The sequence below is a fragment of the Paramisgurnus dabryanus genome, chromosome 1, assembly GCF_030506205.2.
Source record: "Paramisgurnus dabryanus chromosome 1, PD_genome_1.1, whole genome shotgun sequence".
Lineage (NCBI taxonomy): Eukaryota > Metazoa > Chordata > Actinopteri > Cypriniformes > Cobitidae > Paramisgurnus > Paramisgurnus dabryanus.
In genome coordinates, this window is record NC_133337.1 from 35,634,506 (window position 1) to 35,649,922 (window position 15,417).

Here is a 15,417-nt window from a genome sequence, read left to right on the forward strand (position 1 = left end):
GGGGTCTGTTTGCACAAACACTATGATATGTCCAGACAGTGATGGTATTTGACACATCAATGACATCATCCACATAAATGTATCCTTATGATTTATGAACTTAAGACGCTTTTTGACATTTAATATTTGTTATCCAAGAAATGACTTTTCGTATACATTTGTGAGTATTCAAAAATGTCTAAATGCTTTCTGAAGACCCTATATAAAGGGCCAGCACTTCATTCTTGGAAGCAGTTCATTTTCACCTACACACAGCATATGATATAATGCACCATCTGTCAATACCAGTAACCCCACCTACAGGAAGTGTTCATGGGACACCAGCAAAAGCAACATTGAGGAAGGGAAGTACTGGTCATGATGGGACTTCCTTTCACTGTTTAAATGTGAATTCATTTTTAGACTCTGTCATTGTCTCAGAACCTTGGACAAAAGCCATTATAATATATAAACATCATCGAACACATCAGTTTGAGCACAGGGTCGATGAAACATTAGATGTGAAACCATTAGACAACAGGAAAACAGGAATGATTTGTTATGGGACTGAAAATAATCACATTTAGATGAATGAACAATTTATAGGAGCATTATAACTAAAAATGACATCTAGCAGATCTGTAGTAAAATACTGTGTGGGATAAAGCTAAAACTGTACAATGAAATATAACTGTAAATGTCTACGAACAACTGAAATAAACGCATAAAAACATAAGAGACAGGCCATTAAAATGTTGAAAAGTGTCCCATTAACAAAACATTTAAGAGATGTGGGCCGTGTCATTTTAAGGATAATCATTTGGGATCGTATAGATCAGTGGTTCCCAAACTTTTTCAGTGTGCGGCCCCCCTTGTACGGTGCATTACTACAAAAAACTGTTCTAAAACCCAACATTTTAATAAAAAAAAACATTAAATTATACAAAAAAGTAGTGCTTTTGGTTAGTAGCCTAATTTTTTTTAGGTTTAATTACACAGAATTCATGATAAATTAATGTATTTCATAAAATGTCATAAAACTGGGGCCCCCTGGCACCATCTGGCGGCCCCCAGTTTGAAAACCACTGGTATAGATTATATATTTTAAATGAATATATATATATATATATATATATATATATATATATATATATATATTTTTTTTTTTTTTTAAATATTATTTTATTTAGATTTTTTGCACCCTCAGATTAAAGATTTTGTCCAGGGTCTTATATAATACGTATTTTAAAAAAAAGGTGTGTAAAATAAGGAGACATCTGAAACAAGGACATTAAATCCCCAAGGACCAGGACGGAAAAACATCGGTATATGACAATTATTTGGCAGCTATACAACTATTTGAAAATCTGGAATCTGAGGGTGCAAAAATCTAAATATTGAGAAATTGCCGTTAAAGTTGCCCAAATAAAGTCCTTAGTAACACATATTACTAATGATAAATACATTTTTATATATATTTACGGTAGGAAATTTACAAAATATCTTCATGGAACATAATCTTTACAAAATATATCCTAATGATTTTTAAAATGCTATACATGGTAAATGTAGTTAAACCACTTTATTTTGTTGTAATAAAAATGTGATAATAGCATTACATGTGATGGTATTTCATGAACTTTGAAATTGATTTGACACCCAACAACAAACAAAACTGGACTTGCCTTTCTGTATGAGTCTTCTATTGTGGGGTCGTACTTTTCCACAAAGATCCCTTGGACAAACTGAACAGTCTGGAGAACAGGCAGGGGGAGAGAGAGAGAGAAAGGGAGAACAAAGAGACATGTGCATTAAATATTTGCGATACTCAAACACGAGCATGTTTGCATTGAGCAGAATGAATCACACTTTCAGTGGCTAATGGGGAATTCCATTATAAAAGACCTTTATAAAGATTTAACACCTGCTACTGACAGATAAACCTACGCAAAAAAAAAAACTGTTGTCAAGGAAAATAAAACCCAGATCCAATATGAAATAAAAAAGTTATATATAAAATTAATATATAATAAAAATATTTTTTTCTGTTTCTGTTGGTTCACACGCAAATGCAGTTTTAGGTGACTGAAATCGCACTTATGAAAATCCTGACTTTGGTTGCAGAGTGTCGGGTACACTGTTAAAAAGTAATCTGTGCCTTAGTAGACTTAAAAAAAAAAAAAACGTAATGGGTAACCAGTATTAAAAATTTGATTTTTTTGACCTAAAAATAAAAATAAATAAACATTTTCAGTAATTCTAAATTAACACATTATTAAGTAAATTCAACTTAATTTTATCATGTATAATCCACTTAAATTTGTAAGAAGGGTAACACTGCAACTAATGTCAACTAATGAACCTTATTGTAATGTATTAACTAACATGAACAAACCACGAGCAATACAATTGTTACAGTATTTATTATTCTTAATGTTAGTTAATAGAAATAAAGCTTTTAATTGTTTGTTCATGTTAGTTCACAGTGCATTAAGTAACGTTAACAAGATTTTAAAAAAGTATTAGTAATTGTTAAAATTAACATTAACAAAGATTAATAAATGCTGTATAAGTGCAGTTCATTATTAGTTCATGTTAACTCATGTTAACCAATCAAAAACGTATCGTAAAGTGTTACCAATTAACTTAATAATTTAGTGTTTGAATGATTTTGGTTAGCATAACTAACTAGACAGTGGACTTGTAATTCCAAGGATGCTTTGCATGGGACTGCATTGGGGCTAAAATTTAAAATTAAACACCATTTTGTGTGTTTTTAACTAAAAAGAAAGACTTGTTAACGTTTATCATTTATCTTTTTGTGTGTTTGTGTGGACGCGAAGATATTTTTTTAATGGAGATTAAATTTTAAAGAAATGATATTTCAGTCATTTCCAAACTCATACAGGTTTAGATAGGGATGCACCGATACCAATACTGGTATCGGGTATCGGCCTCGATACCACATTTTCTAAAGTACTCGTACTCGTTAAAAGTCCCCCGATACCAGGGATCGATACCACGGTCTGAGAAATGTCTTTGTTTGAGCAGCGTGTAAGGGGTTAATGCCTCGTGTTGTCCAAAGAGGCAGAGTTTACAACAAACTGGAAAACTAGTCCCTTGTTTTTTGTTAAATTATATGACTAAAGCTGTTACCTGTAAATTTAAATCATGTTTTTTATTAAGTACTCTGTATCGGTATCGGCAAGTACTCGTATTCCAAAAAAGTGGTATCGGTGCATCCCTAGGTTTAGATTAACATGAGGGGGGTGGTGAGTAAATGATGAAAATTTCATTTATGGGTGAACTGTCCCTTTAAAAAAAAAAACTGATAATACATACTATGGATGGTCATTAAAACTAATTTTAAAGCTGGTAATAGCATACAACTTTTGCATAGTACTGTTTTTCAATGCTCAATTCAAAGGAAAGTTATGACAGCTTACACTTTTGTTACATTAAACAACTTTTCTATTGTAATGGGTTGCCACTCGATGTCACTTATATTGAACTGCAAAGGGCAAAGCAATGCCACAGAATGAGCACTTCACATGGAGAGACCAGGCATGAAACCTGTGCTCGCTGGTCATAGTGCATTTGGATGTTGCTGGGAAACCGGTTACCTAGCAATTAACCAGAGGTTTATATATAGAAAGATTTATAGGTGACAAACGATACGTTGGAAATAAATAGTAGGGGGCTGAGCAATGATTTCACTGAAACAAAGAACCGAATTAAAGAGTTTCGGCTCGGCTATGACCTCACACAGGAAGTGCAGGGGCTGCGTCGACCATGAAAATCATGAGATGCAGCCCACAGGTGCAGGGGCTCTTCAGATCCTCCGTATCTAAGGTGACCTTTGATCATTCCCTTTGATTCACAATCCACCTATAATAGACTTCAGACTAAATTCATTAATGAGCGCTCTGTATGGATGAACACACAGCCATGAACAACAAAAAAGTCATTAAGATGCTGATCACCTGTGGGTGGAGGACAATCGACCGATGGGTAGTAGAGGAAAAGACCGATAAGAAAGAACAAATTGGGGAGAGGGAGGTGATGTCAATCACGAGGTATGAGCGAATGAGCTTGTTTGTCATACAAGGAGGCGTTGTCATGGTGAACGAGAGATCATTTGTTTACCTTCTGTTTGGTGAAAAGCGGGAACGACGCTAAACAAACAAAAGCATAGTTGAGTAAACAATGATAAATCTAGATTAGTGCTTGTGGACTGTCACGCAATGGAGAGCAAATCTAGACTGTCTATAAAAGATCTGTCATTTTTATTTAAATAGGCAGTATGAGCTTTATATTTTATCAGTATGCGTGTTCCCCCCCTATTAAAAAAATCCAGCTAAGACCAGCTTAAAAATTGACCAAAACACAGCTAGACCAGCTTGCTACACCAGCTAAAACCAAGATGGTAGAGCAGCTAAAACTAGCTCACCGGCTTATGCTGGTCTTGGCTGATTTTTCAGTAGGGCTGGGTTCGAACCCATGACCTTATGCACCGCAAACGCAACGCTCTACTCTTGAGCTATACAGGAGCACAGTTGGTGAAGCAACAGATGAGCGATTGTTGGACTGCCTGAATGATTAGGGACAAAGTGAAACTTAAAGGTGCAGTGTGTAGATTTTGGTTGCATATAGTGGTGAGACTGCACATTGCAACCAACGACTCAATCCACCGCTCACCCATCCCTTTCAAAGCACATAGAGAAGCTCCAAACCCAGACAAGCGAACCGAACGGTTCAGATGTTTTTTCATGTAATGTATAATGTATAATTTACACACTGCACCTTTAAAGACTTATTCAAAACAATCATTAATGAATATGACTCATCCATTTACTGCATGAGGAAACCAGTTTCATTAAAATCTAAAAATAACATCAATAACAGTATCAATGGAAAGTCCTGTGTGTGTGTGTGTGTGTGTGTGTGTGTGTGTGTGTGTGTGTGTGTGTGTGTGTGTGTGTGTGTGTGTTGCTTCATCAGTTTTGAATGATGACTTTCAACCACAGCTGAATGAGGGCATCACATCAGTCTCACCCAGTTAAATCTTTAACATCGATTAATCACAGCAGCATTTCATGCCAGTATATAATAAGTGTGCCTGTAAGCAACACAAGTCTTCTAGCATCTAACTACTACCTAATCTCTACCAGACAAAAATGGACCACTTTTAGACAAGTGCAGTGTGACAATGAAATTAATTGTGAATGAATGTATTTTGTTTTCAGTCACTGATTTCACATTAATTTCAATCTCTGACATGGCTTTAATCAGTCAGTATTAAAATATGAGAGTTATATTTTCCCAAAATGTTCTTTACATTATGTATGATGATTTTATGTAGATAACTTTAAATTACCATAGCTGGGTTTTCACAGGCAGGTTCACAATTGAAGTGAACACCCGCATAAAAACACAAAGATATAAATGTTTATATGACTTTTATAATTAAGTAATCTGATTCATCCATTTTCTTGACAATAACAAACACCAAGTGAACTCTCAGATCGAGTAACCGTGTCAGCCCAAACCTGTCCTTTAAGCATCCCAGTGGTAACCAAAACATCATGGCATCTATAAGCATCTCTCCTTTTCCACTGAGCATTTTCATTAAGTCTAAAACATATAAGCGCTCACTGTTAATGTTAGACAAAATGGTTTTACTCATTCTCTGCCCTGCACACTTCATCTTCAGGCACCCAGAGGCTTTTCAGATCGCCTGCAGGTAGACAGTGTGCATGTGGGTTTGTGTTGGATAGGTCAGGGGTTAGGATATGAAGTCAGTAGTAAGACAGACCACTGGTTGTGCCCCCAGGGAAGTGATGTGTGCTGATGTGGCAGAATTTACCCGATGTGCTTGAGACAGACCAGACCACGTGCATGATTGTCTCTCTCTCTCTCTCTCTGTGTGTGTGTGTGTGTGTGTGTGTGTGTGTGTGTGTGTGTGTGTGTGTGTGTGTGTGTGTGTGTGTGTGTGTGTGTGTGTGTGTGTGTGTGTGTGTGTGTGTGTGTGTGTGTCATTCTGGCTCTGTTGCTTACAGTAGCTTAGCACTGTAACCTGCTGCATGCACACACACAGGGCTAACAATATTCCCTATATGGAAAGAGAGATGTGGAAAGGAGGAATATAAATTGAATGGAGGCTACTGATAACAAAGAGCAGTGAGGATGTGTGCAAGAGTGAAGATGTGATTGTGTGTGTGTGTGTGTGTGCGCGCATTTCTGTCATTGCTCTGCTCGGAGTAATTAAATCAAATCCACACATCACTAGGATCAGCACATTGATATCCCATCAGCTCTCCTTTTACTGAAAAAGCAACAAATATTCTGGAGATGACTTGGATACTAGGGATGCACCGATACCACTTTTTTGGAATACGAGTAAGAGTACGAGTACTTGCATTTCAGTACTTGCCGATACCGATACCGAGTACTTAATAAAAAAAACATGATTTAAATTTACAGGTAACAGCTTTAGTCATATAATTTAACAAAAAACAAAGGACTAGTTTTCCAGTTTGTTGTAAACTCTGCCTCTTTGGACAACACAAGAGGAATTAACCCTTTACACGCCGCTCAAACATAGACATTTCTCAGACCGTGGTATCGATTCCAGGTATCGGGGGACTTTTAACGAGTTCGAGTACTTTAGAAAATGTGGTATCGAGGCCGATACCCGATACCAGTATCGGTATCGGTGCATCCCTATTGGATACCAAAGGAAAAATGAAGGACGTTGTTGTATTAAATAAACAACTTGGTTCTTATTCTGTTAGCATTTAGAAAGAGGGGAGATTTATAATTTTTTCAGTAATACTTCAGGATAACATTAGATATTAGACACAATGACTTTAGACACCTTTATCCAAATTACAGTGCATTCAAGCTATACATTCTATCAGTATGCATGTTCTCCTTGGAATCGAACATATGATCTTTTGTGCTGCTAAAGGCCAAAGTATTGTCCAGTTTTACGTGTCGGTGAGGGTCTACGTACAGCGCTTAGGATGCAATTTTCATCATCAAAGGAGCACAAACGATTTTTAAACCGTGCATATATTGCATGCGCAAGTCACACATGTGCGTACAGGAGTATGTAGTGTGGTATTGCAATTTATCACAATGATGTTTAGAGTCAAATTGCAAGGCTGTGCATTTGATTGTGCGTGTATGTTCGCGTATAAATATGCTTATGCTGTGTACACACCAAATGTGAAGCATCGCATTTCTTCGCTCAAGTTAAACTTCATTTCCGCTGCAATCGCACCACTTAATTTGCGTATTTCGCATCGCTTGAGTTTGCATCAATTCTCACAATGTGGCTGAATCCGAAAACGCATACTGCCATACTATATAGTAGGCAAAAAGAAGTAGGCGAACGAATAGTATGTCCGAAACCTCAGTATACGTAAAGGGTAGGCGAGAATTACCGGGATTTTGGACTATTTCTCGTGAGATTCAGAGGCACGTGTACTTAAGTATCTTCCGAAACCGCCTACTTACTGAAAATGTAGTAGGGGAAACAGCACGTAAACAGAGTAGTATGTCCGAATCCTCAGTATCAATAAAATCAGTAGGCGAGAAATCCCCGGATGCCCCGAGTCGGCCCAGATTCTGAAGCGTGCATCGGATGGAAACTTCTATCCCAGCTTTCCCATGATGCCATGGGAAAGCAAAGCAATCGACAGGAGACCAGCCAATCGGGTGATTTCGATACGTTACACAGGACTGTTCCTCAGCACCCTGACTTTACGCACAGACCGAGGAAAGACCCACAAAGTGCTCAGCTGATTCATGAAAATAAAGCTGTAGATAATCGTCACAGCTGTGTTGAAATGGCAGTAAATGTGTGATGGTTTGTTAGAAAAATACATTTGAATAAAGTTTTCTTTGATATGGGATACACTTCTATACGTTTTCATTTTTTGTGATGGTTTTATTCATTCATTTTTTTATTCATGTTTCCTGTTGTTTTACAAGTAAATACAAGAGATTGCTTCACTAAAATGTATATAATCACATGGCCTGCATTGTCTAGTTTGTATTCAAGCACAGCTGTCATCTGACAATAGATATTAAATTACAATCTGCTTGTTTTACTTATTTTTGTCCACTACAAAATAATGTGTTATAAGTCTGTAACACTGACAGAGACCGTAGTATAGTTGTCAAGTTACGTGATTCAATCAGGTGTTAGTGCACCAGTCCCTCATACACACGCATATGTTTTCATGTCTGTTATTAGGTTTGTTCGAGTTCATGCACCGCTGTAAGAACCAACAGGTGGATGACATCAAAGTACCGTGAGAGCGATTCCAGAAATCATGAGGAGAAGTCTGATTTCGAGTCGCTATCGCGGTATTGTGATGTCAATCTCCTGTCGGTTCTTGTGGTTTCGCATGAACTCGAACAAGTCTACTACGTCATAGGTCGCATGATAACGTCAACATGGCGGATGCTGTCCATGCTTAACGTGAACGTACGTACTGTCTTAGCGCACGTTAAGTAGGTAAAATTCAGTACCTACACAGTAAGTAAGCGATTTCGGATTCAGCCTGTGTCTTTGCATTGACTTTGTATGTAATCTACTTGCGCAAATCTTTGAATTCGCGTGTATGCACTGTTTGGCCTAGGGCTTAACGCAAGGCTCTTCCAACTGAGCTACAGAAACACAATGACATGACATAACATGAACCAACAATGAGCAATACTTTTATTTATTTTATTCAGTTTTGTTAATATTTGTTATTACTAATAAATCTATTTAATATTTGTTCATGTTATATCATTGTGCATTATACTAATACTTTACTCATGTAAAATAAAAGGGTGACTTTAGAAAAGTGATGAGCGTATTTGTGTCAAAAACCACTCACTCAAAGTGAAGTATGACTTTTGCTATCCTGCAGAGGCTATCAAAAGCTTAAAATGAGAAAAAAACACATTATTATGTTTAATCTTACTCAGGTGTACAGTGCTTTGACACCTCCATCTCAGTGGATACTGCTTGCAGGCAGATGGGATCTCTGTGTTCGCTCTGGCATTCCATCATTTCAGCACAAACTGACCCACAGTCACTCCAGTAAAAATTCCCCCGGATTGCATCAACTCATCAATTCCACAAAACACAGAAGCGTGTAGTTCAAATCCATGTTTCAAAATGATCCTACCATTTATTTTGGAGTTGCTGTAGTCAACAGTGCAGAGTATAAGAAAACATAAATAAACGGAGCACAAATTTACAACCAACCAACTTAGAACAACTAACCCCTGATCTAGACCACAAAAATCAAAGTCCAGCATTCAGAGTGGCCATGGCAGTGTTCATCTTCCACCTCAGCGGTTAGTGGTTTCATGTCATCATCCTCACAACTGTTATTTTTGACACGGACACGTGACCACACTGTGGTTTTCCTCCCTAGTGCATTTTAACTCGGTAAATTACGGAGTTGCAAGTGTGATACAAGTCCATATCATTTCAGATGATGCCCACTAACCTAAAGTGAGATCCACCAATCAGAAGTCACATTTCAGTTGACAACCTCGGCAAGCCATGTTCTTGCAAACTAGTCCTGAGTAGCTTCATAATGAATGTTAGCTATCTAGCTAGCTACTGTTAACTAATATGGTTGTGTTGTAGCATATGAGCCTTATGGCGCTTTTCCATTGCATAGTACCCCACGGTTTAGTTTAGTTTGGGTCGGGTCAGCTCACCTCACCTCACTTTGGCGTGGTTAGCTTTTCCATCGAGTTTAGTATCACTTCGGAGTGGGAGGGATTATAGGCGTGTCGTTATATTTACGCTGCCTACTGCTGTGACATCATACAAGTGAGAGCGTTGTTGTGCATTCCCATACATTAATTTATTTCTCAGTCTGCCACAAAATTCAAATTGGCCACCACAAAGAGATGTTTGCACATCGCGTTTATAACTACCTCTGTCTCACATGACAGTTTCTGTTCAAACACCCGACCCGTGGCGTCAGTCGACGGCGCTCCGCTGAGCCTCATTCAAGTTGCATTTAAGCATATATAATGCGGACGTGCACGTCGCGAATGTGCCGCCACAAACTGCAAGTCTGGAAAAAACTGTTATGGTGTCCCGGATTCTCAACCTGCGGATGTTTTTCATCGCTAAAAGGGTGTTTGGAAACTTATAGCAGAACACAGATAACAACATGTTTGCTTGAAACAGCGCAAGCTAGCAGTAAGCTAAAGCTAATATTTACATTATAGCGATGACGCTTCTCTCAGACCAATCAGTGACCTACAGTGTTTTCGCGTCACGTTTGGTATCAGCTCGGGTCACTAGGAACCCCAACCGAGGTGGTACGAAAAAAAGTATTGGGTACTACGTACTGCACCCAATGGAAAAGCTCCCAAAAGTAAGCTGACCCGACCCAAACTAAACTAAACCGTGGGGTACTATGCGATGGAAAAGCGCCATTAGAGAGACAGTAGTCCTATTTTCTGAAAAATATGGGACTCTTATGATGAGTTATGAGTAGTTCATTTTCCCCATAATGGCACGGTCACACCATACTTTCAGAGTGCAAAATTTTTTTTTTTATTAACCCTTGTGTTGTTGGGGCCATTTTATTTATTTATTTTTTGTCTTAATTTGGCCACAACTTTCTCTGTGTTTCAGCAAATGGAATGATTTGGTGACAAACCTATTAACACATATTTTAAGAAAATGCTTTGATTTTTTTTAAAAAACTCAACAATATACCGTGGACAAATGTACTACCCTTCAGTGTTGTTAGTGGCCAAAAAAGGCCACTAAATTAAACTGCTGTAAAAATTTATCAGATAAACACTTTGGGACAAATGGGGCAAAAGGTCATGCCAAGATGTACTGATCATGTTGTTTACACGTCTTCACGTCATACAAATTCGCAGGTCAAAAATAATCAAACTGTCGGTCACATACGTATGAACAGAAGTCAAATGAAAAAAAATTGTACTATGACCACAGCATTACTTTGAATCAAAGAAATAATACTTTTAAGACACGAGGCAACTTATAAAAAAAGTGGGCGGTCACTGCTGCAATCTATAGAGCTCTATTACAAGACACAAGGTTAACCCCACATTTTAATGATGTTATTTTACAGACCTGTCTCTCTTCCCCCATCTCCCCCTCTCTGCATGGAACAGGAGAGAAGCCTAATGTGAATGCGTTTACAACACAATTAACTCTGCGTGGGCATTTCAACCAGACCCATCCATAGTGCTCCAATTAGAGTTAATGGACAATAAAAGTCTGTGCTTTACTCTGAAAGAGTTCTTTGCCGAGAGAGAAGAAGATGGAGGCGGGTGGTTCTCACAACCAGTGGCACACATACAGCCAATGGGTTCTTTGTCGGGGCCTGAGGTGAGTGGGTCGAGCCATTGTGGCCGTGTTCCAATGAGGGAGCCATCAGGGTTCACTGAGTTGTAACAAACTAGGTCAATGTGTTGTCAGCCAAACATTCGGTGTTAGTAGCGCGCTAGCAAGCCAAGGATGCTAAAGAAGGGCAACTGGGCTATCAGAAACATGAGTGACTAATGTTGCAAACTTATAAGGAAACTATTCATTACCGTTCTGCTTTTCAACTTCACGGTAAATGTAGAATTCTCCGAGTCAGCAAAATGAGGTTTGGCGTTTCACAGTAGCCTAATGTTCTCGACTAAAAAAAACCCAAACCTTTCCAGTGCTTTTGAGTTTTGTCCCAATGAATGTTACAGAAACTATTTTGAGGTCAGTAAAGCTTTCTGACATAGGTTATGATGACTGAATGGCAAATGGCAACATGGTGAGGCGTAGATGAGTTTTACAAACATTCGGCGCTATCTGTGACTCAGTTACATGATGTCTGAGGGGTTCGAAATGGCATGACCAACAGACCAGAGGCCAGTTTGGTTCTCACAACCTTTACAGACCTGCTTGAGGACATAGGTCCTCCAGGGGTGCGTTTGACTCTCGCATGGCTGACTGAGCAGAACAGCTCAGCACTTTCAGTTGGGAAAAACTAGCTACCCTACACTTGCGATTGATGCATTTATGTTTTTCCCTGATATGGACATAGGTGTGACCCTGACCCAATACAGGCTAAAGTCTTATAATCCAATTTTTAGATTAGGAGCATCAAAGTTTGATTTCAATCACTTTAATTTATTTGCAATCTCTGACGTGGTCTTGTTCAGTCAATATTAAAACGATCATGGTTATATTTTCACAGTATGTTATTTACGTAGGATTCTTTTATGTAGTAATCACAAAGTAATGACTTGAGCTGGATTTGAGTCTCAAATATGAGTGGACAAATAGTACACAGATGTCATAAGTGCAAGGTGAATTTTTGAGTATGTACAGCTCATATTTCAGTAATATTAATGCTAATTAACCAAGTTAATAGTGAGAACTGAAAGCTACACTAACGTGTTATTATTAAAAACTTTGAGTTAATTATAAAGTGAGAAGGATACATAAAACATGCATTTTAACTCTTTCCCCACCATTGACGAGTTAACTTGTCAATTAAGAGAAAACGGGAAAAATTTATTAAGTTACAGTAACTAATTCCTTAGTAACTAATTACACCCAACACTGGTCATAACCCACAGTTTGAAAACCCCTGTGCTTAGTGATTGTCAGTGCATCATGGTTGGTTGGTTGGTTGCTTACCAGCCCAGTCAAAACCATTAAACTCAAATATGAACAATAGTCTATAATACAATAATTGTGGAGGCTAGTTATAGCGAACACTACAAATAATTTTCTCAGTTTATTTTATACTATAAAAATGTTGATACTATAGTGCAGTGGTTCCCAAACTTTTTCAGCGTGTGGCCCCTCCTTGTGTACGGTGCATTCCTTCGCGGCCCCCCAAAGAAAATTTGTGACAAAAACTGTTCTAAAACTCAACATTTTAATAAAAAAAAAACATAAAATTATACAAAAAAGTAGTGCTTTTGGTTAGTAGCCTTATTTTTTTAGGTTTAATTACACAGAATTCATGATAAATGAATGTATTTCATAAAATATCATAAAACTGGGGCTCCCCTGGCCCCCAGTTTGAAAACCACTGCTATAGTGGACAGTAGGCAGGGAGATTCTTGTGAAAGATGAAGATCTAAAATATAATTTTGTTTATGTAGAGAAGAAAAGAGAGCGAGACAAAAATGTAGAAGACAAGGAGGGGTGGGATTCATAACCTTCCCTTTACTTACCAGCGCAGACTTGCCGACACCTCCTGATCCGAGGACTACTAATTTATATTCACGCATTGTGCAGTGTGTCCGTTAACTACCTGCGGAAAAAGGAAAAATATGGTAAGGTTGTGTATTTGACAGGATCATGTAACAAGTAAATTATAATTTAGGTTATTAAGACAGTTTGAAAGAAATAAGAATTTCACCTATACTGCACTTTGAAGACTAATTATTATTAGACATAATTAGATCAATTTGTAAAGTTTCCTTTGACTTCAGTTACGCATCAACGTCCCCCCACGTTCACAGCTTAATGTTAGCTGCTAAATGTTTTGCATTTGGCTTTTTTTTTACCTCAAAAAGCCACTCAGCAGAAACTCAAAGCTGTTTCGCCCACAAAGGTGTTTAGCTGTGGTTGCGTAGCTTTAACTTGTAGCTATTTCCTTTATTGCAGAAAAAGCAGATAGTGGAACAGTGCGGTTGACAAAGATCACAGATAAACATGACACACACACACACACACACACACACACGTGAATTGCTTCACACCCTGTCTCTTGGGCATATCGGTCTGTCTTACTCTCTCTGGCTCATGCAACAATTCGTAATCAAATCTTTTACAGGACAAAATATCCAGTTAAATTTTAGTTCACCACCCAGTACAAAACCAAATACTTAACCAAGAATGTGATTATGACAGTCACCGGGCATCCAACAACATGGCCACGTTTACTATAACAGTATGTTTTGTAATTTGAAAACACATGCAATAAATGCAAACATCTGTTTCCATCATTTCCCACATTCCACTAAAAGCCTGAAACTTTAAAGGAATGAAATGAGCCTACAGTGGAAGGCAAAAGGCCCAAATCAGATCCAGCACGCTGGGTTTTAGTAGGCATGACGGCCTGGAGTCTGGAGCCAGACTGACTGTGAGACCACGCTTAGATAGAGACGATTACCACTCACGTCTCATGCAAAAGACAGAAGAGAACTTCTGCGTTCCCTCAAAGCAAGATATCAGGGACAACAGCTCGACGTTGGAGAACAAATCCACTGCTGTCATCTAACGCTGCACTTTCTATTTACATTGGCAAAGGGAAGCGATCGGATAAAGAGCAGCAATGAGAGACGAATCGCATGGAAACAGAGCGCGAGGCGGACATGAGATGATACAAGACGCTCTATTAAAACAGGACAACAGCATATAAATGGGAAAAAAGGGGCATGCATCTATGTATGCAACATGGACAGAAAATGAATCTGCCCTGCTTGATTCACTTGCTGCATGTACAGGTGGAAGGTCTGTGAGGTCAATTATTTCTGTTGCATCCTATGGTGCAAAAAAGTTGATAAAACGTGAAAATTCTAATAAAATGCATTTCTTTTACATTCATCAGGGTTGTAGCATTATTTCGCAATAGACAATATAATGCCCATTTGATATCGATTCTGGTTTGCAAAAGAGTAGGAAAAAGAATACTATGGAAGTAAATGGGGATTATAAACATTTCTCAAAATATCTTCCTTTATGTTCACAGGGCTCCAGACTTACTTTTTTCACTAGGAGCACAGTGGCCCCCAACTGAAAATTTTAGGGGCACAACCAAACAATTTAGGGGCACACACCGTAAATCAACATGCTAACCAAATAATCACATTTCTACAAATTTCCACTTTATTACTAATACATACTTTGATGATAGACTGTCACATCAGAAAAAAAGGTCAAATTTACTGGTCGCACGTGTGCGACTGGATGTAAAATGCCACCATTTGGTAGCAGTCTGGAGCCCTGGTTCATCAGAACAACGACATTTATACAGCTTTGTAACAACATGAGAGTGAGTAAATGATGACAGAATTTAGATTTTTGGGTGAGCTATCCCTTTAAAACCACAGGAATGGGTCTATCTTTGGAAAACTCCGATTATATGAAGAAAATATTTAGCAATGGTGTTGAATGATGAATTTGCACATTGTCTTAAAGCATATTCAAACACCACACAGACATGTAAACAACAACAAAAACTAGATTTTCACCACAGGGTAATAGTTGGTAAAGGAAGTAAAAAAGCAAATTTCTTTTGACACGCATTCCACATATAAATTTGCTCCAAGAAATACTAGGCAACATGGGTTATAGATTAACATTACAGAAGCAAAACAATATGGGTTTGTATAAATAAAAGATATCTCAGTGAAATCATCTTTATTACACCA

At 38.0% G+C, this 15,417-nt stretch overlaps 1 protein-coding gene across 1 annotated transcript in view; it reads right to left on the reverse strand.

Moving 5' to 3' along the window:
* rap1b (RAP1B, member of RAS oncogene family) overlaps positions 1-15,417 on the reverse strand; it is a 60,732-nt gene that overhangs the window by 12,292 nt on the left and 33,023 nt on the right. The window contains exons 2-3 of the mRNA XM_065268413.2: positions 13,213-13,292; positions 1,665-1,733 (exon numbers count right to left, since the gene is read on the reverse strand). Coding sequence (XP_065124485.1) covers positions 1,665-1,733; positions 13,213-13,269 — 126 coding nt within the window. The 5' untranslated portion in view covers positions 13,270-13,292. The remainder of the gene's footprint in view (positions 1-1,664; positions 1,734-13,212; positions 13,293-15,417) is intronic.